The sequence below is a fragment of the Blennius ocellaris genome (assembly GCF_963422515.1).
Source record: "Blennius ocellaris genome assembly, contig: SCAFFOLD_130, whole genome shotgun sequence".
Classification (NCBI taxonomy): domain Eukaryota; kingdom Metazoa; phylum Chordata; class Actinopteri; order Blenniiformes; family Blenniidae; genus Blennius; species Blennius ocellaris.
Genome location: NW_027662306.1, coordinates 53,182 through 73,181, shown reverse-complemented (window position 1 = coordinate 73,181; position 20,000 = coordinate 53,182). Strand labels below are relative to the sequence as shown.

At 53.0% G+C, this 20,000-nt stretch overlaps 3 protein-coding genes across 7 annotated transcripts in view; 2 read left to right on the top strand and 1 right to left on the bottom strand.

Moving 5' to 3' along the window:
• aimp1b (aminoacyl tRNA synthetase complex interacting multifunctional protein 1b) overlaps positions 1-3,412 on the bottom strand; it is a 4,171-nt gene extending 759 nt beyond the window's left edge. The window contains exons 1-4 of one of the 2 annotated variants that reach the window (XM_080521270.1): positions 3,302-3,412; positions 845-939; positions 474-587; positions 64-216 (exon numbers count right to left, since the gene is read on the bottom strand). In XM_080521270.1, coding sequence (XP_080377396.1) covers positions 64-216; positions 474-587; positions 845-939; positions 3,302-3,333 — 394 coding nt within the window. In that variant the 5' untranslated portion in view covers positions 3,334-3,412. Of the gene's footprint in view, positions 1-63; positions 217-473; positions 588-844; positions 960-3,301 lie in introns of both variants that reach the window. The other variant, XM_080521271.1, reaches the window with a different exon arrangement.
• A 1,222-nt stretch (positions 3,413-4,634) lies between these two features.
• sgms2b (sphingomyelin synthase 2b) lies at positions 4,635-9,882 on the top strand. 3 transcript variants are annotated; one of them, XM_080521264.1, is made up of 8 exons: positions 4,684-4,768; positions 4,858-4,979; positions 6,545-7,186; positions 7,557-7,674; positions 7,764-7,821; positions 7,947-8,042; positions 9,334-9,500; positions 9,645-9,882. In XM_080521264.1, the coding sequence occupies exons 3-8, from the start codon at positions 6,627-6,629 to the stop codon at positions 9,816-9,818; spliced, it is 1,173 nt and encodes a 390-aa protein (XP_080377390.1). In that variant the 5' UTR covers positions 4,684-4,768; positions 4,858-4,979; positions 6,545-6,626; the 3' UTR covers positions 9,819-9,882. The 3 variants fall into 3 exon arrangements, with proteins under 3 accessions (XP_080377391.1, XP_080377390.1, XP_080377389.1); XM_080521265.1 differs by lacking the exon at positions 4,858-4,979 and having other exon boundaries at positions 4,635-4,768; XM_080521263.1 differs by lacking the exon at positions 4,684-4,768 and having other exon boundaries at positions 4,808-4,979.
• A 1,475-nt stretch (positions 9,883-11,357) lies between these two features.
• Positions 11,358-20,000, top strand: part of LOC308147883 (uncharacterized protein) — a 9,595-nt gene continuing 952 nt past the window's right edge. The window contains exons 1-13 of one of the 2 annotated variants that reach the window (XM_080521261.1): positions 11,358-11,895; positions 12,817-12,975; positions 14,785-14,935; positions 15,010-15,143; positions 15,960-16,195; positions 16,299-16,390; positions 17,159-17,235; positions 17,315-17,541; positions 17,619-17,686; positions 17,780-17,877; positions 17,955-18,181; positions 18,282-18,340; positions 18,419-20,000. The exon at positions 18,419-20,000 is cut by the window's right edge and continues 952 nt beyond it. In XM_080521261.1, the coding sequence (XP_080377387.1) occupies positions 11,652-11,895; positions 12,817-12,975; positions 14,785-14,935; positions 15,010-15,143; positions 15,960-16,195; positions 16,299-16,390; positions 17,159-17,235; positions 17,315-17,541; positions 17,619-17,686; positions 17,780-17,877; positions 17,955-18,181; positions 18,282-18,340; positions 18,419-19,406 (2,760 nt within the window). In that variant the 5' untranslated portion in view covers positions 11,358-11,651 and the 3' untranslated portion in view covers positions 19,407-20,000. Of the gene's footprint in view, positions 11,896-12,816; positions 12,976-14,784; positions 14,936-15,009; positions 15,144-15,959; positions 16,196-16,298; positions 16,391-17,158; positions 17,236-17,314; positions 17,542-17,618; positions 17,687-17,779; positions 17,878-17,954; positions 18,182-18,281; positions 18,341-18,415 lie in introns of both variants that reach the window. The other variant, XM_080521260.1, reaches the window with a different exon arrangement.

Below are 20,000 nucleotides of genomic sequence, written 5' to 3'. Positions count from 1 at the left end.
CCCCCAAACCCCCCCCCCTCTCCCTTCCTGTCCCCTCACCCCCCCACCCCTTCACCCCCTCACCTCTCCTCCTCCTGCCCCTCCTCTCCTTGCTCTCCTGGCTGGTAGAGGAGGGGGGAAGACAGCCTGTGGGAACAGCAGCTGTTGCTCCAGCAGGAGGCTGAGGAGCGGCTGTGCTGGGGGCGGGGCTAAGACATCTGGGGGGCGGGGCTTTAGCTGAGGGGCGGAAACAGGGAAATCAAATCAAAGTCTATTAAATTAAGGTAAAATAGATTGTTGTTGTTGTTTGTGTTGTTGTTGTTTGTTGTTGTTTGTGTCATTATTAATGTTGTTGTTGTTTGTTGTTGTTGTTTGTGTTGTTGTTTGTGGTATTTGTGTCATTATTAATGTTGTTGTTGTTGTTTGTGGTGTTGTTGTTGTCGTTTGTGTTGTTGTTATTGTTGTTGTTGTTGTTGTGTGTGTGTGGTTCTCACCCCTGCGTCTGTGCTGGTTCTCCTGCAGTTGTTCCTTCAGCTGCTCGATGTCTTTCTTCAGTTTTCCGTTTTCCACCAGGAGCTTCTTCTGCTCACGGACCGACGCCTGCAGGACTGGAGAACACGGAGAACACGGACACGGAGAACATGGAGAACACGGAGAACACAGACAAGGAGAACATGGAGAACATGGAGAACACAGACAAGGAGAACACGGAGAACACAGACATGGAGAACACGGAGAACACAGACAAGGAGAACATGGAGAACACGGAGAACACAGACAAGGAGAACACGGAGAACACAGACAGGTCACCCCATTCCAACCTTTAACCTTTGACCTCAACCAAAGTTCCACAGGAGGTTCTCACGAGCTTTCTCCCGGCTCAGCAGAGCGTGGGTTCTGAAGTACTCGAGTATCTGCCGGCCGTCCTCCGGGTCCAGCTTCATCAGAGTGTTCTCCAGGCTGGAACACACACACACACACTGCCTGTGGTTCTCTGGTGTTCCACCTGTGGTTCTCTGGTGTTCTCCCTGTGGTTCTCTGATGTTCTACCTGTAGTTCTCCCATGTTCTACCTGTGGTTCTCTGGTGTTCCACCTGGGGTTCTCCCATGTTCTACCTGTGGTTCTCCAATCTTCTACCTGTGCTTCTCTGATGTTCTACCTGTGGTTCTCTGATGTTCTACCTGTGGTTCTCCAATCTTCTACCTGTGGTTATCTGATGTTCTACCTGTGGTTCTCTGGTGTTCCACCTGGGGTTCTCCCATGTTCTACCTGTGGTTCTCCAATCTTCTACCTGTGCTTCTCTGATGTTCTACCTGTGGTTCTCTGGTGTTTAGATGAATACCAGAGCAGTTTTTGGGTGTTGGACAGTTAGACAGTAGGACAGTTGGACAGTAGGACAGTAGGACAGTTGGACAGTAGGACAGTAGGACAGTTGGACAGTAGGACAGTTGGACAGTAGGGCAGTAGGACAGTAGGACAGTTGGACAGTAGGACAGTTGGACAGTTGGACAGTAGGACAGTAGGACAGTAGGACAGTTGGACAGTAGGGCAGTAGGACAGTAGGGCAGTAGGACAGTAGGACAGTTGGACAGTAGGACAGTTGGACAGTTGGACAGTAGGGCAGTAGGACAGTAGGACAGTTGGACAGTAGGACAGTTGGACCGTTGGACAGTTAGACAGTAGGACAGTAGGACAGTAGGACAGTTGGACAGTTGGACAGTAGGACAGTTGGACAGTTAGACAGTTGGACAGTTGGACAGTTGGACCGTTGGACAGTTGGACAGTAGGACAGTTGGACCGTTGGACAGTTAGACAGTAGGACAGTTGGACAGTTGGACAGTAGGGCAGTAGGACAGTAGGACAGTTGGACAGTAGGACAGTTGGACCGTTGGACAGTTAGACAGTAGGACAGTAGGACAGTAGGACAGTTGGACAGTTGGACAGTAGGACAGTTGGACAGTTAGACAGTTGGACAGTTGGACAGTTGGACCGTTGGACAGTTGGACAGTAGGACAGTTGGACCGTTGGACAGTTAGACAGTAGGACAGTAGGACAGTAGGACAGTAGGACAGTTGGACAGTAGGACAGTAGGACAGTAGGACAGTTGGACAGTTGGACAGTAGGGCAGTAGGACAGTAGGACAGTTGGACAGTAGGACAGTTGGACAGTTGGACAGTAGGACAGTAGGACAGTAGGACAGTTGGACAGTAGGGCAGTAGGGCAGTAGGACAGTAGGACAGTTGGACAGTAGGACAGTTGGACAGTTGGACAGTAGGGCAGTAGGACAGTAGGACAGTTGGACAGTAGGACAGTTGGACCGTTGGACAGTTAGACAGTAGGACAGTAGGACAGTAGGACAGTTGGACAGTTGGACAGTAGGACAGTTGGACAGTTAGACAGTTGGACAGTTGGACAGTTGGACCGTTGGACAGTTGGACAGTAGGACAGTTGGACCGTTGGACAGTTAGACAGTAGGACAGTAGGACAGTAGGACAGTTGGACAGTTGGACAGTAGGACAGTTGGACAGTTAGACAGTTGGACAGTTGGACAGTTGGACAGTAGGACAGTTGGACAGTAGGACAGTTGGACCGTTGGACAGTTAGACAGTAGGACAGTAGGACAGTAGGACAGTTGGACAGTTGGACAGTAGGACAGTTGGACAGTTGGACAGTAGGACCGTTGGACAGTAGGACAGTTGGACAGTTGGACAGTAGGACCGTTGGACAGTTGGACAGTTGGACAGTAGGACAGTTGGACAGTTGGACCGTTGGACAGTAGGACCGTTGGACAGTAGGACCGTTGGACCGTTGGACAGTAGGACAGTAGGACAGTTGGACAGTAGGACAGTTGGACAGTTGGACAGTAGGACAGTAGGACAGTAGGACAGTTGGACAGTTGGACAGTTGGACAGTTGGACCGTTGGACAGTTGGACAGTAGGACAGTAGGACAGTAGGACAGTAGGACCGTTGGACAGCTGCTGGTTGACGCCAGAGACACAACAGCTGCAGCTATAAATACCCTTCAGGAACACCGACCACAACAACGCCACACACACCATATAGAGTCATGGAGAACAGAGGAGAACCACAGAGAACTGAGGAGAACCACAGGGAACTGAGGAGAACCACAGAGAACTGAGGAGAACCACAGGGAACTGAGGAGAACCACATAGAACTGAGGAGAACCTGCTGAATCTCCCTGAGCAGAACACAACAAACTAGAACCACGAGCGTCTCTGAGCAGAACCGTGCAGGAATGTCCTGAAGGTTAGAGGTCAGAGGTCGTGTTCTCCGTGCTGAGCGCCCCCTGTCGGGCCTACCTGGGGTGGAACAGGTTCTCCACGTCCTCCATGCTGTCGGCTCGGTCGCAGACTGGATGATCTGCAGAGGAACCCAGAGACTGAGACACGTCCCTCACAGCCCCAGCTGTCCCAGTCCGTCTCCACAGAGGTCAAAGGTCACGTAGCTCCTCCCCCTGGAAGAGCGTCTGGTTACCAACGGCTTAGATTCACTGATCGTCCTCCGACACAAACATCACGACAAAACAACGAAGACAAGCAGAAACCTTCAGCCATGCTTGTAGTCCTGTAGCTACATGCTACATGCTATCCTCCATGCTTGTAGTCCTGTAGCTACATGCTACATGCTATCCTCCATGCTTGTAGTCCTGTAGCTACATGCTACATGCTATCCTCCATGCTTGTAGTCCTGTAGCTACATGCTACATGCTATCCTCCATGCTTGTAGTCCTGTAGCTACATGCTACATGCTATCCTCCATGACTGTAGTCCTGTAGCTACATGCTACATGCTATCCTCCATGACTGTAGTCCTGTAGCTACGTGCTACATGCTATCCTCCATGACTGTAGTCCTGTAGCTACATGCTACATGCTATCCTCCATGACTGTAGTCCTGTAGCTACGTGCAACATGCTATCCTCCATGACTGTAGTCCTGTAGCTACATGCTACATGCTATCCTCCATGTTTGTAGTCCTGTAGCTACATGCTACATGCTATCCTCCATGTTTGTAGTCCTGTAGCTACATGCTACATGCTAGCCTCCATGTTTGTAGTCCTGTAGCTACATGCTAGCCTCCATGATTGTAGTCCTGAAGCTAAAGATTGTATGTGAATCAATTTTTATCATAAAAAAGTGTATTTCATAAGTGTATTTTATGTGTGTGTGTGTGTGTGTGTGTGTGTGTGTGTGAGTGTGTTAATCCTTTCATTTAATTAACTCTTTTGTCCTGAAATCGTACGTAGATCCAAAATGAGTCTATTTAATTTCTTTCTCGCATTAAATCACTTTTATCCAGACAAATAAATCTATAAACTATCAAACAATAATTTACTTTGAATATTTAAACATGCCTATATTTTTACAATGTTTTTAAAATGTCAACAAAAGGATTAGAAATAAAGTAAAACTAGTAATGAAAGAAAAAAAATCCTATAAAATAATAACATCAACACATTTTTAGCATTTTTATTTAATAAAAAAAAAAGTATAATCTGGCGACAAACGCCGGTGAGGCTTCAGGCCGATGACGTCACTCGGTAAGGTGAGTCACGGGGGAGTGGCGGGCCGGAAGTGAGCGCACCATATTTGGACTCCACGTTTCCTTCGTGCGTGAGTCGGGGCCGCGCTCGGGTCGCCGCTGCGCGTTCACGGTGTGGCGGAGTTTGATGAGGAGGAAGAGGAGAGGAAGAGGAGGACAAAGTTCTCACTTCACGTGCTTTTTACTGAAGAGAAGCGTCGGGAGCGCGCCGCGCGTCCCCGCTCAGGTGAGCGTGCTCCACTTCCTGTTTACCTGAGGTGTTTCCTCCTCGAGCCGCGGAACTTCTCGTCCTGATCAAAGTGCGTCGTTTTTCAGCTCGGAATCGATTGATCGACGTCACAAAGCGGATCGTTTCGAGTCTCCAGACATTTTCAAAGTCGTTTTTTTTTCTGTTTTTCTGATTTCACAGAAGAAAATGAGGAGTGACGTGGATTCAGGTACGTTACTCCGACGTCACGTTACATTCAGCTGGCTGAGTACTTTCACAATGATTCAGTGAATTAAATCGTTAATTTAATTTAACGTCCTGCTCATTTTATGTCAACTGAAGTTTGGTCGTTATGAAAAGTTTACGCTTTGAAGGAAATCTTGTAAATAAATGATTCACTTTTAAAAGTGAACTTTTTTACATTTAAAGTGTTTAAAGTTCATTATTTTCTACTTTTTGTTCATTTGAGTCACAAACTTTAAACTAATTGCAGCTTTTTTTCACTTTTCTGAAGATTTGTTGAGGGAAATTTAAAGTCTTTTAGTGGAAAACTTGGTGTTTTTTTTTTAATGGGATCAGTTCTCCGTGGAACCATCTAGAAACATCTAGAACCATCCAGAACCACCCAGAACTCTGCGTCGTCATTGTTTCAAAAACATTTTATGTTTTCCAACGTTTTGACGTCCGTTTCCACGGAAACACTGGACCCTTCAGCCTCAGCCAGGCCCCGCCCCCTCGGCTGTGATGTCACTTCCTGTTTTCCGCTCCGCGGGAATGAGGCGTAATCGAGTTTCACTCAATTAGATTTTCCACTCAGTCTCGTGTTCTTCGCCCACAATCACGTCTGTGTTCTAGAGCCGGCCTGCCATCGGGTCTCGACGGTTCCTCTGGAGAACCCAGAACATTTCTGACCACGGTTCCTCCGAAGAACCCAGAACATTTCTGACCACGGTTCCTCTGAAGAACCTGGAAGATTTCTGACCACGGTTCCTTTGAAGAACCCGGAACATTTCTGACCACGGTTCCTCCGAAGAACCCGGAACATTTCTGACCACGGTTCCTCTGAAGAACCCGGAACATTTCTGACCTCGGTTCCTCCGAAGAACACGGAACATTTCTGGTTTTCCTGATTTGAATGAACTCCTGTTATGAATCAACAGTAAATCATAAGTAAAGAACGTTGAGTAGAGGTCAGTTCTATGTTCTACGTTCTCCTGAGAGGCAGTTTGTGTCCGAGCCTCGGCAGCTTCTCACACGTCGGTTCTATTTCTCTCACCTGAACGACGACACAGAGGCTCCGCCTCCGACTGTCCAACCAGAACCTCGTGGTTCTGTCGTTTTGTCAACAAGTTCTGTCCAAGCGTCACGGAGAACGACTGAATATAGAACACAACTAAATGTAGAACACTAGAAAATTTAGAATTTCACATGTGACAGAGAGGGGGGTGGGGTTATAGGTGGAGGGGCGGGGCTGTGACATCATGCAGAGGGGGGCGGGGTTATAGTCGAGGGGCGGGGCCATGGCGTGGTGAGGACCACTGGACAGAAACCATGTTGCCACGGCGACGGGGTCCAAACACATCTTGCTATAGTGGACTGTCCTCCGCTGTGTGTGTGTGTGTGTGTGTGTGTGTGTGTGTGTGTGTGTGTGTGTGTGTGTGTGTGTGTGTGTGTGTGTGTGTGTGTGTGTGTGTGTGTGTGTGTGTGTGTGTGTGTGTGTGGTTTCACTTCAGGAACCACCAACGGCGCCAACTAGTGGTGAACATGAAAATGACCTCCTTGTCTTTGTCGTAGGTTTGTGCTGATTGGCTGACCGGAGCAGATCGACCAATCACAGCGCAGCTCCAGTCAGAGCGGGGGAGGTGGCCGGGTCGTCATGGCGGCGTCGGAGCTGATGGAGGACGACGGCGTCCGGATCCAGGTGGAGGCGGACGTGGTGACCGCCGACCCCCCCTCGCCCCCGCAGACCGCCCGCGTCGCCAACGGCAACCCGAGCCGCCACGACGCCCCGCCCCCTCCTCCTCCTCCTCCGCCGCCGGGCGTGGGCGGGGACGAGCCGGAGGGGCGGAGCCAGCGGTCCCGCCTGGCCAGCGCCCTGGCGCAGAGCCAGCTGGTCCGCGCGCTGAGCGGCGGCCTGCGGCGCCGCTGCGACTACGTGAAGATCGGCGCGGCGGCGGACGAGCGCGGCGAGCGCCTCCCCGCCGAGTGGTGGAAGACCGCCGTGGCCTTCCTGTACGCCGTCTTCAACCTGGTGTTCACCACCGTGGTCATCACCGTCGTGCACGAGCGCGTCCCCGACAAGGCTGTCAGCCCGCCGCTGCCCGACAAGTTCTTCGACTACGTGGACCGAGTGGCCTGGGCCTTCACCGTCACCGAGGTCAACGGACTCATCCTGGTCGGCCTGTGGACGCTGCAGTGGCTGCTGCTCACACACCGGTGACCCCTGACCTCCTCACATCTGACCTCTGACCTCCTCACATCTGACCTACTGACCCTCTGACCTCCTCACATCTGACTCCTGACCTCTGACCTCCTCACATCTGACCTCTGACCTCCTGACATCTGACCTACTGACCCTCTGACCTCCTCACATCTGACTCCTGACCTCTGACCTACTGACCCTCTGACCTCCAGACCTCTGACCTCCTGACCTCTGACCTACTGACATCTGACCTCCGGACCTCTGACTCCTGACCTCTGACCTCTCACATTCCTATTGCCAGGTTGAACTCTGTTCTGTTTCTGACTGTGTGTGTGTGTGTGTGTGTGTGTGTGTGTGTGTGTGTGTGTGTGTGTGTGTGTGCAGCTCCATCGTGGGCCGCCGCTGCTTCTTCCTCATAGGAACCCTCTACATGTACCGCTGTGTCACCATGTACATCACCACACTGCCGGTGCCGGGGAGACACATGGTGTGCGCTCCCAAGGTACACACACACACACACACACACACACACACACACACACACACACACACACACGCAGTTTATCAATTTGTTTATTTGTTGTTGTTTAGCTGTACAACAACTCTTCAGGAAAAATCTGGAGGATTTTACGTCTGATCTCAGGAGGAGGTAACGCAGTACTACACAGTACTACACAGTACTACACAGTACCACACAGTACTACACAGTACTACACAATGTAATAGTGGAATTAGCCTCAGTGTGTGTGTGTGTGTGTGTGTGTGTGTGTGTAGGTCTGTCTCTCACCGGCTCCCACCTGATGTGTGGAGACTTCCTGTACAGTGGACACACGGTCATGTTGACGCTGTCCTACCTCTTCATCAAAGAGTGTGAGTACAAGTAATACAAGTAATACAAGTAGTCCAGTACACAAGTAATCAAGGGCACAAGTAATCAAGGACACAAGTAATCGACTACACAAGTAATCGAGTACACAAGTAATCGAGTACACAAGTAATCGAGTACACAAGTAATCGAGTGCACAAGTAATCAAGGGCACAAGTAATCAAGGGCACAAGTAATCAAGGGCACAAGTAATCGAGTACACAAGTAATCGAGTACACAAGTAATCAAGGGCACAAGTAATCAAGGGCACAAGTAATCGAGTACACAAGTAATCGAGTACACAAGTAATCGAGTACACAAGTAATCGAGTGCACAAGTAATCAAGGGCACAAGTAATCGAGTACACAAGTAATCGAGTACACAAGTAATCGAGTACACAAGTAATCGAGTACACAAGTAATTAAGGGCACAAGTAATCAAGGGCACAAGTAATCAAGGGCACAAGTAATCGAGGGCACAAGTAATCGAGTACACAAGTAATCGAGTACACAAGTAATCGAGTACACAAGTAATCGAGTACACAAGTAATCGAGTGCACAAGTAATCGAGTGCACAAGTAATCGAGTACACAAGTAATCAAGGACACAAGTAATCAAGGACACAAGTAATCAAGGGCACAAGTAATGGAGTACACAAGTAATGGAGTACACAAGTAATGGAGTACACAAGTAATCGAGTGCACAAGTAATCGAGTGCACAAGTAATCGAGTACACAAGTAATCGAGTACACAAGTAATCGAGTACACAAGTAATCGAGTGCACAAGTAATCGAGTGCACAAGTAATCAAGGACACAAGTAATCAAGTACACAAGTACACCAGTACACAAGTAATCAAGTACACAACAGCTACACGACACAATGACGAGGTCCATTAGCTCCTCCCTGTGGTTCTGCTAACGTGCTAGCGTGCTAACACTATGCCCTCAGACTCGCCGCGCTGGATGTGGTGGTACCACTGGTTCTGCTAACATGCTAACACTGTGCCCTCAGACTCGCCACGCTGGATGTGGTGGTACCACTGGTTCTGCTAACATGCTAACGTGCTAACACTGTGCCCTCAGACTCGCCGCGCTGGATGTGGTGGTACCACTGGTTCTGCTAACATGCTAACGTGCTAACACTGTGCCCTCAGACTCGCCGCGCTGGATGTGGTGGTACCACTGGTTCTGCTAACATGCTAACGTGCTAACACTGTGCCCTCAGACTCGCCGCGCTGGATGTGGTGGTACCACTGGTTCTGCTAACATGCTAACGTGCTAACACTGTGCCCTCAGACTCGCCGCGCTGGATGTGGTGGTACCACTGGTTCTGCTGGCTGCTCAGCGCCTCCGGAGTCGTCTGCATCCTGATTGGACACGAACATTACAGCATCGACGTCGTCATCGGCTACTTCGTCACAACCAGGGTGTTCTGGTGGTACCACACCATGGCCAACACACACGTACGCACACACACACACACACACACACACACACACACACACACACACACACACACACACACACACACACACACACACACACACACACCGTACGATCAACACGTTTGGTTTAGTGATTCGTAACGCTGCCGTTTTTCCCATCAGGCATTGCGTCAGGCTCCTAACAACTTCCTGTCCAGGACCTGGTGGAACCCCGTCTTCAACTTCCTGGAGCGGAACGTCCAGACCGCCGTCCCCGTCGTGTTCTCCTTCCCGCTGCCGCTGCCGTCCTCCTGCAGGCAGAGGTACCGCATGGTGGAGGGGGCGCGGGACGAGTGAGGGGCGGGGCTAGAGGCGGAGCCGGGGTTCTATCGCCCTGTTCTTCTTTGGAACCTGCATTTCCGTCCACCTCCCATGTCCAGAGACGAGGGGGGGGGGGGGGGGGGGTGAAGCCCCACATGTTTACATTTTCAATGTCACTCTGTTTGATTAGCACGATGCTAATCGTGGACCGTATTTTCAACGTTCTTCGAGCTTTGAAGTTTGCCTGTTAGCTTCCCCGCGTCATTGCGACGTTCACTGCCGTTAGCCGTGTGCTACGTTTTCATTTGCGAGGGGGAAAAAATTGACCGCCAATCAAACGACGCCGCCATCTTGTGTTGGAAGGTTATTTCTGAGCTCGCTAACGCTAACCCCAGGAAGCTACCTCACGTTCTCCGGCGCTAGCTCATATTATGTAGCTTTCACTTTAGAAGTCAGCGGAATTAGCTACATGTTAACGTTTAGACGTGATTAAAATCATTGAGGGAAGCTAAACTCGCTATTGTGTTAGCGTTAGCCACAGAGTGAAGAATCATGTCTTTTGTTTATAGCTTGAAGCCACAAAAGCTAAACTGAACTCGTTAGCTTCCCACTGTTAGCGCTGACTAAACTGCTAACAAAATGGCGGAAGCCAAAACTGAGTTCAGTGTATAAACGTGTTTTAGCACAGTCATGCTTCTCGCTTGGTTGGGATTCGCCAGCGCGTGAAGCTAACTTGTACGTCGCAGATTTCTACTTGGACACGCCCCCTTTCACTAGAGACACGCCCACGGATGATGGTGCCTGGTTATGGAAGAAGTAGCTAGCTACGCTAACATTTTCTACGAGTCATGCTATCATTTAGCGTGACGCTAAGCGATGCTCTGCTAGCCCACTATGCTAAATGTTGTTTGTCATTAGCTTCACATTGTTCGTATTTCTGAGTTCTTCTTCCTTCTACTTTCAACTTTACGCATGTTTAAGTATTAAAACTCTAAATAGTCGGTGTTTTTTTTGTTGTTTTGTTTTGTTTTTTTACATTATTTGTCATTTTGTTACACGGACGCGTCGCAATGTGTCGGAACATTTCGGTTCCGTGTGAACTGGTGAAATGCTGCTGAGTGAACGTCTGGAACATGAAGGTTTCACAATAAAAGCTTTGTTTAAACTGTTGTTTTTATTTGAAAGTGAAACATGAAGGTACGGTTCAGTTTATCTTGTCAAAGTGCCGCGAAAACACGTTAAAACATGTTAAAACACGTTAAATCATGTTAAAACACATTAAATCATGTTAAAACACGTTAAATCATGTTAAAACACGTTAAATCATGTTAAAACACGTTAAATCATGTTAAAACACGTTAAAAGAAGTTAAAACACGTTAAAAGAAGTTAAAACACGTTAAAACAAGTTAAAAGAAGTTAAAACACGTTAAAAGAAGTTAAAACATGTTAAAAGAAGTTAAAAATTATGTTTATGTTAAATTGAATTATGTTCAAATCTCTGTCTCTATATGTTCTATCTCCATGTTTCTATATGTTCTATCTCTATTTTTCTTTACGTTCTATCTCTATTTTTCTTTACGTTCTATGTTCCATCTCTGTGTCTTTACGTTCCATCTCTATTTTCCGTTATGTTCTCTCTGTTTCTATACGTTCTAGCTCTATCATTCTATATGTTCTACTTCTATGTTTCTATATGTTCCATCTCTGTCTCCACTAGTATTTTCAGTACGTTTTATCCAGTTCTATTGGGTTCGGCTCTACTTTGCCGGTTTGTTGTGGTTCTATGTGTTCTAGCTCTATTGTTCTACGCGTTCCGGCTCTGCGGCTCCAGCAGGACTCGTGAGAGACTCTCGGGTCCTGAGGCGTCATGATGCTGAGCTGGTCCCGTGAGGACCCGAGCCCCCCCAGCCCGGGGGCCCCCATGTCCCGGGGCGACATCCTCCGGGGGGCCATCACGGAGCGGCTGAGCTGCGCGGCCCGGGACATCGTGGCCGTGGTGCAGAGCGCCGTGTCGGACTACGAGCGCGAGGCTTCGGGCTTCCGGCGGGAGATCGAGCGGCAGCGGCGGCAGCTGGAGGTCCTGCTGCCGGAGGTGAAGCAGGAGGCGGCGGGTAGGTCGCGTCCGCTCCTCCCGCGCCGAGGTCCGCCCGCAAACACACACATTCACGGTTCCTCGGCGGGTGGGGGCGAAGCCCCGCCACGCGAGCCCACCGGGCCCCGGACCGGAGGACCGCGGCGGGCAATTCGGCTGAACTCAACTCAACATCCGGGCTTTAATTCGTCCAGAAAAACGCTTTTTATTCACGTGTTCACGGCGACGGTGGCCGATGTGGGAACGCGATTTGGTTTTTTTCACCTGAAAAGGAACAAACGGCGAATTTAAAACGAACCTGCGAGTCACTGCGGAAGGAGAAAAGACTCTTTTAATCATCGGCATGAAAAAGTCCCACTTTATTAAACCACATTTGCAAGGAATTGCAGCGAATTCAGCCGCTTCTGCAGACGGTCGCCAACCGGAACCGGAAGTTGCAGGTTTTTCTGTCGTCTGTTGTTTTTTTTTAATCTTTTGCCAATATTTTTGAAAGTCTTATTTGAAATAATTATGTTAGTACTTATATAAGAATTCAGTAATTGTTGTAAATATATAAATATATATGTATGTACATCATAGCCCGTTATCATCTTTACTACATCTCAAATGGACACATTTTTCACATTATTGGCCATTATTACCGAACTAAAGCTGGTTTCTAGAATAAGAGCATGAGGAATTTGTTAAACTGTTTTTTATCAACAAGAACTGTAATTGAGCAAAAGGAGCACAGCTCGATGCTGGAATTATCATGTCAACAACTCACCATCTGGGTTCCTCTTTGGTTCCCTGCAGGTGAGCCTTATCTAGAACCCTCAAGCCGTCTGGAACGTGGCGTGTTCCTTCACAACTCTCAACGCTTTGACACTTTCTCTTCAGGGTTCTGGTCAAATCCACTGACGTCTGATGTTTAAAGCACTGGAACTTTGTCTGTTTGCAGACGACCTGCCGCTGTTTCCCTACGGAGCAGCAGGAGGAGGAGCAGGAGGAGGAGCAGGAGGAGCAGCAGCAGGAGGAGCAGCAGGAGGAGCAGCAGGAGGAGCAGCAGGAGGAGCAGGAATCCCAGAAGCTGAGGAGGAACTGCAGAAATACCAACCAAGTACCAGTTTCAATCTGTTGTTCCTCAAGGGTCTGAAAGACCAGCTGGTGAAGTTTATTACAATGTTCTAGGTAAAGCTGAGGGGGTGTTCCTCAGGGATTGGTGGGGAACCTTCCCTTGGTTCCTTCGCTCACTTTGAGGTTTTATTGTTGATAACCAGTTTTACTGACGTGTTTCCCGTTTGTTTCCCGGTTGTTTCCCGGTTGTTTCCCGTTTGTTTCCCGTTTGTTTCCCGTTTGTTTCCCGGTTGTTTCCCGGTTGTTTCCCGGTTGTTTCCCGGTTGTTTCCCGTTTGTTTCCCGTTTGTTTCCCGTTTGTTTCCCGGTTGTTTCCCGGTTGTTTCCCGTTTGTTTCCCGTTTGTTTCCCGTTTGTTTCCCGGTTGTTTCCCGTTTGTTTCCCGTTTGTTTCCCGGTTGTTTCCCGTTTGTTTCCCGTTTGTTTCCCGTTTGTTTCCCGGTTGTTTCCCGGTTGTTTCCCGGTTGTTTCCCGTTTGTTTCCCGTTTGTTTCCCGTTTGTTTCCCGTTTGTTTCCCGTTTGTTTCCCGTTTGTTTCCCGTTTGTTTCCCGTTTGTTTCCCGGTTGTTTCCCGTTTGTTTCCCGTTTGTTTCCCGTTTGTTTCCCGTTTGTTTCCCGGTTGTTTCCCGTTTGTTTCCCGTTTGTTTCCCGTTTGTTTCCCGGTTGTTTCCCGTTTGTTTCCCGGTTGTTTCCCGGTTGTTTCCCGGTTGTTTCCCGGTTGTTTCCCGGTTGTTTCCCGTTTGTTTCCCGGTTGTTTCCCGGTTGTTTCCCGTTTGTTTCCCGTTTGTTTCCCGTTTGTTTCCCGTTTGTTTCCCGGTTGTTTCCCGGTTGTTTCCCGTTTGTTTCCCGTTTGTTTCCCGGTTGTTTCCCGTTTGTTTCCCGGTTGTTTCCCGGTTGTTTCCCGGTTGTTTCCCGGTTGTTTCCCGGTTGTTTCCCGTTTGTTTCCCGGTTGTTTCCCGGTTGTTTCCCGTTTGTTTCCCGTTTGTTTCCCGGTTGTTTCCCGTTTGTTTCCCGGTTGTTTCCCGGTTGTTTCCCGTTTGTTTCCCGTTTGTTTCCCGGTTGTTTCCCGTTTGTTTCCCGGTTGTTTCCCGTTTGTTTCCCGTTTGTTTCCCGTTTGTTTCCCGGTTGTTTCCCGGTTGTTTCCCGGTTGTTTCCCGTTTGTTTCCCGGTTGTTTCCCGTTTGTTTCCCGTTTGTTTCCCGTTTGTTTCCCGGTTGTTTCCCGGTTGTTTCCCGGTTGTTTCCCGTTTGTTTCCCGTTTGTTTCCCGTTTGTTTCCCGTTTGTTTCCCGGTTGTTTCCCGGTTGTTTCCCGACCTTTTGGTCCAGAGGAGTTGAGAGTTCTGGTCTGATGTGGAGGACCAGAGGGACGGGTTCTGGTCCCAGAGGGACGGGTTCTGGTCCCAGAGGGACGGGTTCTGGGACCAGAGGGACGGGTTCTGGTCCCAGAGGGACGGGTTCTGGGACCAGAGGGGCGGGTTCTGGTCACAGAGGGACGGGTTCTGGTCACAGAGGGACGGGTTCTGGTCTCAGAGGGACGGGTTCTGGTCACAGAGGGACGGGTTCTGGTCTCAGAGGGATGGGTTCTGGTCCCAGAGGGACGGGTTCTGGGACCAGAGGGACGGGTTCTGGGACCAGAGGGATGGGTTCTGGTCCCAGAGGGACGGGTTCTGGTCACAGAGGGACGGGTTCTGGTCACAGAGGGACGGGTTCTGGGACCTGGTCTCTTAGTCCCGTTTGTTCGGTTTCACCGAGGTTTAGAACGTTTGTCCAACGGGGGACGTGGGACTGTGTCTTCAGGTGTGGAGGACAGCTGGAGTCTGGGCTTGTTGTCCTACGGGGAGCCGGTGGACGAGGACGTGGACGAGGACGAGGAGGCGGCGTCTCTCAGCTGGACGGCGCTGACGTCCTTCCAGGACGGTCTGGACGATCTGGACTTGGAGGCGTCCAGGTCGGGAGACGAGGGGACCGCGTTGTCTGTCCCCGGCCGGTGGTCCCACGTCTCACCGCTCCATGTCTCTCCAGGTTCTCCAGGCCGTCCCCGGTTCCGTCTCACAGGAGGAGGGTCAGCCGTCCTCGTCTCAGAGACCCGCCGAGCCTCGTGGACCTCCAGATCCGGATCCTGAACGACCCGTCCATCGAAGTCCTGTCCAAGAGCGGTGAGTGTGGGGGACGGGCGAGGGACGGGCGAGGGACGGGCGAGGGACGGGAAAGGGACGGGCGAGGGACGGGAAAGGGACGGGCGAGAGACGGGCTCCTGGAGCCTGGTCTCTAGGGGGTTCTAGAGGACGAAGGTCCTGGAGCCTGGTCTCTAGGGGGTTCTAGAGGACGAAGGTCCTGGAGCCTGGTCTCTAGGGGGTTCTAGAGGACGAAGGTCCTGGAGCCTGGTCTCTAGGGGGTTCTAGAGGACGAAGGTCCTGGAGCCTGGTCTCTAGGGGGTTCTAGAGGACGAAGGTCCTGGACCCTGGTCTCTAGGGGGTTCTAGAGGACGAAGGTCCTGGAGCCTGGTCTCTAGGGGGTTCTAGAGGACGAAGGTCCTGGACCCTGGTCTCTAGGGGGTTCTAGAGGACGAAGGTCCTGGACCCTGGTCTCTAGGGGGTTCTAGAGGACGAAGGTCCTGGACCCTGGTCTCTAGGGGGTTCTAGAGGACGAAGGTCCTGGAGCCTGGTCTCTAGGGGGTTCTAGAGGACGAAGGTCCTGGACCCTGGTCTCTAGGGGGTTCTAGAGGACGAAGGTCCTGGACCCTGGTCTCTAGGGGGTTCTAGAGGACGAAGGTCCTGGAGCCTGGTCTCTAGGGGGTTCTAGAGGACGAAGGTCCTGGACCCTGGTCTCTAGGGGGTTCTAGAGGACGAAGGTCCTGGACCCTGGTCTCTAGGGTTGTTCCTGCCGACGGAGCTGGTTCTGGTTCTGGTTCTGGTCCCGGGTCGGGACCCGGTCCAGACGTTGGTGGACTCTGACGTGGTCCCGTGTCCCAGTCTTCCAGAGGTTCCCGGCTCACAGGCTGCGATGTCCTCGAGACCTGCAGGAGGAGGACTTCCTGGACCTGCTGCGGTCCACCTTCCCCCAGCTGTCCTCGTCCCCGTCCTTCAGCGTCTTCACCTCCACCCGGAGCCGCCGGCTGCAGCCGCTACGCCTGGACACCCTGACCCCCCAGGACATCTGCAGGAACGTCCGTCCCACCGGGAGACCGTCCATCTACATCCGCCTCAAGGTGAGTCTGCAGGAGGTCCAGAACCAGAGGGTCCAGAACCAGAGGGTCCAGAACCAGAGAGTCCAGAACCAGAGGGTCACTCACTGTGCTGGTCTTCTGTCAGGGTCCGGTGGTCCTCCAGGGTCCAGAGACAACCAGTCCAGAACCAGCTCCAGAAGAAGATCTGCAGTCCAGCTCTGATACCGACACCCCGAGGTGAGTCCTGCTGTGTCCCTCCTGTCCTCCACGTCCTCCATGTCCTCCTGCTTCGTCCCTGATTCCTCAATTTACCACGTCCGTCCACTTCCTGTCCACATCCCGTCCACTTCCTGTCCACGTCCCGTCCACTTCCTGTCCACGTCCCATCCACTTCCTGTCCACATCCCGTCCACTTCCTGTCCACGTCCCGTCCACTTCCTGTCCGTGTCCCATCCACTTTCCGTCCAAGTCCACGTCCCGTCCACTTCCTGTCCACTTCCCGTCCACTTCCTGTCCACGTCCCATCCACTTCCTGTCCACGTCCCATCCACTTCCTGTCCACATCCCGTCCACTTCCTGTCCACGTCCCGTCCACTTCCTGTCCACGTCCCGTCCACTTCCTGTCCACATCCCGTCCACTTCCTGTCCACGTCCCGTCCACTTCCTGTCCGTGTCCCATCCACTTTCCGTCCAAGTCCACGTCCCGTCCACTTCCTGTCCACTTCCCGTCCACTTCCTGTCCACGTCCCGTCCACTTCCTGTCCACATCCCGTCCACTTCCTGTCCACGTCCCGTCCACTTCCTGTCCACGTCCCGTCCACTTCCTGTCCGTGTCCCATCCACTTTCCGTCCAAGTCCACGTCCCGTCCACTTCCCGTCCACTTCCTGTCCACGTCCGTCCACTTCCTGTCCACGTCCCGTCCACTTCCTGTCCACGTCCCGTCCACTTCCTGTCCACGTCCTTCCGGTTCCCTCACCCGGTCCCTGCTGTGGTTCTTGTTCCAGACCTGAGGAGAACCACCAGGTGACCCTGAGGATCCGGGTCCTGGAGGGGTCCGGAGTGGGGACCATCTACCCCGGCTGTCAGTACCAGGAACCAGGAACCAGAACCGCTGGTCCCCCTGGGTTCTGGTTAACCGGACCGTGTCCCCCCCCCCCCAGTGTTCCAGAGGTTCCCGTCCCAGGAGCTGCGCTGTCCCGGCGGCCTGGGGGAGGAGGCCTTCCTGGACCTGCTCCGGTCCACGTTCCCCCAGCTGCCGGAGAACCGGGCCCTGGTGTTCCTGAGCGGCCGGCGCCGCAAGATCCGTCCTCTGCTGCTGAAGACCGTGACCCCCGAGGAGATCCTGAGCCGGTCCGGGGGGAACCGGCTGGTCTACGTCCAACTGAAGGTGGTTCCACCCGGACCCCCCAGACCCCCGTCCCCCCCAGACCCCCGTTCTCACAAGAACCTCCTGTCCTCCTTCAGCCTCCAGCAGGACGTAGGACCAGGAGAACCTCCACCCGGGGACCACGTGGAACCGCTGGCCCACCCAGGTGAGCCCCCCCCCCCAGAACCTCCCCAGAACCACGCCCCAGAACCCCCCTAGAACCCCGCCCCTCCTCTAACCTCCGTCCTGGACGCCGCAGGAACCCTGAGGAACCCCCCGCCAGCCGGTCCGGACCCCACGTGGACCTGAAGATCCGCGTCCTGGAGAACCCCCGCATCCAGTCCGTGTCCCCGTCCGGTGAGACCAAACCCGTCCTTCCCCTGTTCTAGGACAGAACCCCGCAGCGTTACCTAGAACCTGTCCCCCCCCCCCAGTGTACCTCACTCACCCGGTCCGGGTGCTGCGCTGTCCCGGGGGTCTGGGGGAGGAGGACTTCCTGGACCTGCTCCGGTCCACGTTCCCCCAGCTGTCCCGGAGACGCTTCGACGTCCTGAGGACGGACGGCAGCAGGAGGCTGAGCCGCGTCGCCGTGACGACGCTGACCCCCGAGGAGGTCTGCTGGAGAACCGGGGGGAACGCCACCGTCTTCCTCCGGCTGAAGGTGAGAACTCTGGAGAACCACAGGGAACCTGGGGGGGGGGGTCTCCTGATAGAACTGGGCCGGAACGGTTCTGTTTAACGTTCCGACTGGACTCTTCCAGGACGATCCGGACGGACCAGAGGAACCGCCTCCAGAGGAACCGCCAGATCAGACCAGACGGTACGTTCTAGGGGTTCTGGGGGATTTTAGTTTGGTCTGTTGAGTCTTAATGTGTCTGAATTCTGTTCCGTCCAGCAGTTCTCCTGTTCCACCTGGACAGAACCGGGACGTGGTTCCCCCTGGAGAGAACCAAGATGTGGTTCCTCCCGGAGAGAACCGGGACGTGGTTCCTCCCGGAGAGAACCGGGACGTGGTTCCTCCCGGAGAGAACCGGGACGTGGTTCCTCCCGGAGAGAACCGGGACGTGGTTCCTCCCGGAGAGAACCGAGACGTGGTTCCTCCCGGAGAGAACCAAGACGTGGTTCCGCCCGGAGAGAACCGGGACGTGGTTCCTCCCGGAGAGAACCGAGACGTGGTTCCTCCCGGAGAGAACCAAGACGTGGTTCCACCCGGAGAGAACCAAGACGTGGTTCCTCCCGGAGAGAACCGGGACGTGGTTCCTCCCGGAGAGAACCGGGACGTGGTTCCTCCCGGAGAGAACCGAGACATGGTTCCACCCGGAGAGAACCAAGACGTGGTTCCACCCGGAGAGAACCAAGACGTGGCTCCTCCCGGAGAGAACCGGGACGTGGTTCCGCCCAGAGACTCCCCGGCGCAGCATGAAGGGTTAGAGAAGGAAGAGTCTGGGGGTCTTCAGCAGGAACCGGCTCTGGTTCTTCCTGAGAACCCGCCGGCGTCTCATTCCCACGGCGTCTCCAAAGCGGAACCGAGAACCGGGCGTCCGAGGGACCCCGGGGAACCGACGGCGGTGAAGAGGCGGTCTCGGCCGGCCTGCAGGGTCTGCGGACTTTCCCGCGGTTCCATGAACCTGCTGATCAAGCACGCCTGGAACCACGTGGACCAGCGGGGCCGGTTCTGCGGCGTGTGCGGCCGGCAGGCCGAGTCCCCGGAGGCCCTGAGGGTCCACGTGCAGAACCACAAGGCCCTCAGCTGCCCCCCCCCCCCCCTCCGGACCCGTGCCAGGTGCCACGGCGACGGGTCCGCCCAGAGACCACCGCGGGACGGGTCCCCCCGGGACCTAGGAGGGTCTACCAGGACCAGTCCCACTCGACGCGTTCAGGTCTGAACTCTGGTGGCCCGGACCCGGTCCCGCTGGTCCTTGGGCCTGACGGAACCTCCTGGACCCGGTAGTACCGCGGCTCGGCGCGGGTCTGGACCCGGCCCAGGTTCTGTTAGGACCGTTCTCCGACACGGAAGAACCGGCACTCAACAAACCTTCGTGTTCAGGTAAAGTACCTGGTACCAGGAAAGTACCTGTATACCAGGAAAGTACCTTTATCGGTACTAGAAGGAAGCCCGTTAGCTAGAAGGAAGCCCGTTAGCTAGAAGGAAGCCCGTTAGCTAGAAGGAAGCCCGTTAGCTAGAAGGAAGCCCGTTAGCTAGAAGGAAGCACGTTAGCTACAAGGAAGTCCGTTAGCTAGAAGGAAGCCCGTTAGCTACAAGGAAGCACGTTAGCTACAAGGAAGCCCGTTAGCTAGAAGGAAGCCCGTTAGCTACAAGGAAGCCCGTTAGCTAGAAGGAAGCCCGTTAGCTAGAAGGAAGCCCGTTAGCTAGAAGGAAGCCCGTTAGCTAGAAGGAAGCCCGTTAGCTAGAAGGAAGCCCGTTAGCTAGAAGGAAGCACGTTAGCTAGAAGGAAGCACGTTAGCTACAAGGAAGCCCG

Excerpts from the sequence above, each read along its gene's own strand:
- sgms2b (XM_080521265.1), top strand. The coding sequence starts at position 6,627 with ATGGCGGCGTCGGAGCTGATGGAGGACGACGGCGTCCGGATCCAGGTG. Across the intron at positions 7,187-7,556 it reads TGGCTGCTGCTCACACACCG|CTCCATCGTGGGCCGCCGCT; the intron begins GTGACCCCTGAC and ends GTGTGTGTGCAG. Across the intron at positions 7,675-7,763 it reads ACATGGTGTGCGCTCCCAAG|CTGTACAACAACTCTTCAGG; the intron begins GTACACACACAC and ends GTTGTTGTTTAG.